Below are 944 nucleotides of genomic sequence, written 5' to 3'. Positions count from 1 at the left end.
GACGTCCACATCATTGCATGTTATTCGCTGTTATTGGTAAAAGGTCGTCTTATCTTCATTCCTCTCGTCTTCTCTCTCTTACCCATTATTTAGTTTTCCTCAAGCCCTTCCTTCATCAAAATGCTCCACTGCCTTTTGTATAACCGTAGAGAAATTTGATTATTGTCTTAGTGATAAAGATAGTTCATGAAATATATCTGTTTATAAAACACTTGTTTCCCTGCTTTTTAATTCATGAATCATATTTAAGCAACACCAGAAATCATGACCCATATAGTCATTGAGTCCATGCTAGCCTTTAGGGAAAACTTCCGCCCTGACATTGCGAAGCATACACACTTGATAAACATCTTCCCGCTTCCGGCGTCGGCTGACACGCGGCGCAGGGAACCGGAAGATGGTTACCAGTTCCCTTGTATGGATCGCTCGCGATCCCGTGGCACCCGTGGTTTACACCGTGGTTTTTTCCTTAACTCCAGCGCACTCCAGCACCCTGACGCCGATGCATCTACGCAAAGCCAAGCTCATGTTCTTCTTCGTCCGGTATCCCTCATCTTCGGTGCTCAAGACTTACTTCCCGGACATTAAATTCAACAAGAACAACACAGCGCAACTCGTCAAGTGGTTCTCCAACTTCCGGTGAGTATTCAAAGTGGCGTTTTTTCACGTGGATTTTTTTCCTTCTCTCGCCGTCGCAGTCCATCTGTGACTCGATGTACTGACGTCTGTAGGCTTCCTTATTTATTCATTCAAGTATTCCTGAGCAGGCTACGGGGGAAACAGCCATTATCGAAACCCTTTTACACTTCAGTCGGACGTCATTACTTTGCGTTTATTGTCTTGCAAAGTAAAACTCGATCCCTTAGCCGCTGACCCAAAGACATTAAACAGCTGTTAAGGAATCGAATCCCTTATACATGAGCTGAAAGGCAGACATCAGACGC

At 44.7% G+C, this 944-nt stretch overlaps 1 protein-coding gene across 2 annotated transcripts in view; it reads left to right on the top strand.

Moving 5' to 3' along the window:
- The window catches only part of LOC119585611 (homeobox protein prospero-like), a gene marked incomplete at its 5' end in the record, with an annotated part of 25,587 nt that overhangs the window by 8,925 nt on the left and 15,718 nt on the right, over positions 1 to 944 (top strand). For both annotated transcript variants that reach the window (XM_037934281.1, XM_037934280.1), the window contains 1 exon segment: positions 480 to 639. In XM_037934281.1, coding sequence (XP_037790209.1) covers positions 480 to 639 — 160 coding nt within the window.

Source organism: Penaeus monodon, chromosome 20, assembly GCF_015228065.2.
Source record: "Penaeus monodon isolate SGIC_2016 chromosome 20, NSTDA_Pmon_1, whole genome shotgun sequence".
Classification (NCBI taxonomy): Eukaryota; Metazoa; Arthropoda; class Malacostraca; order Decapoda; family Penaeidae; genus Penaeus; species Penaeus monodon.
Note: the sequence above shows the minus strand (reverse complement) of the source record. Positions and strands in the feature narration are given on the sequence as shown.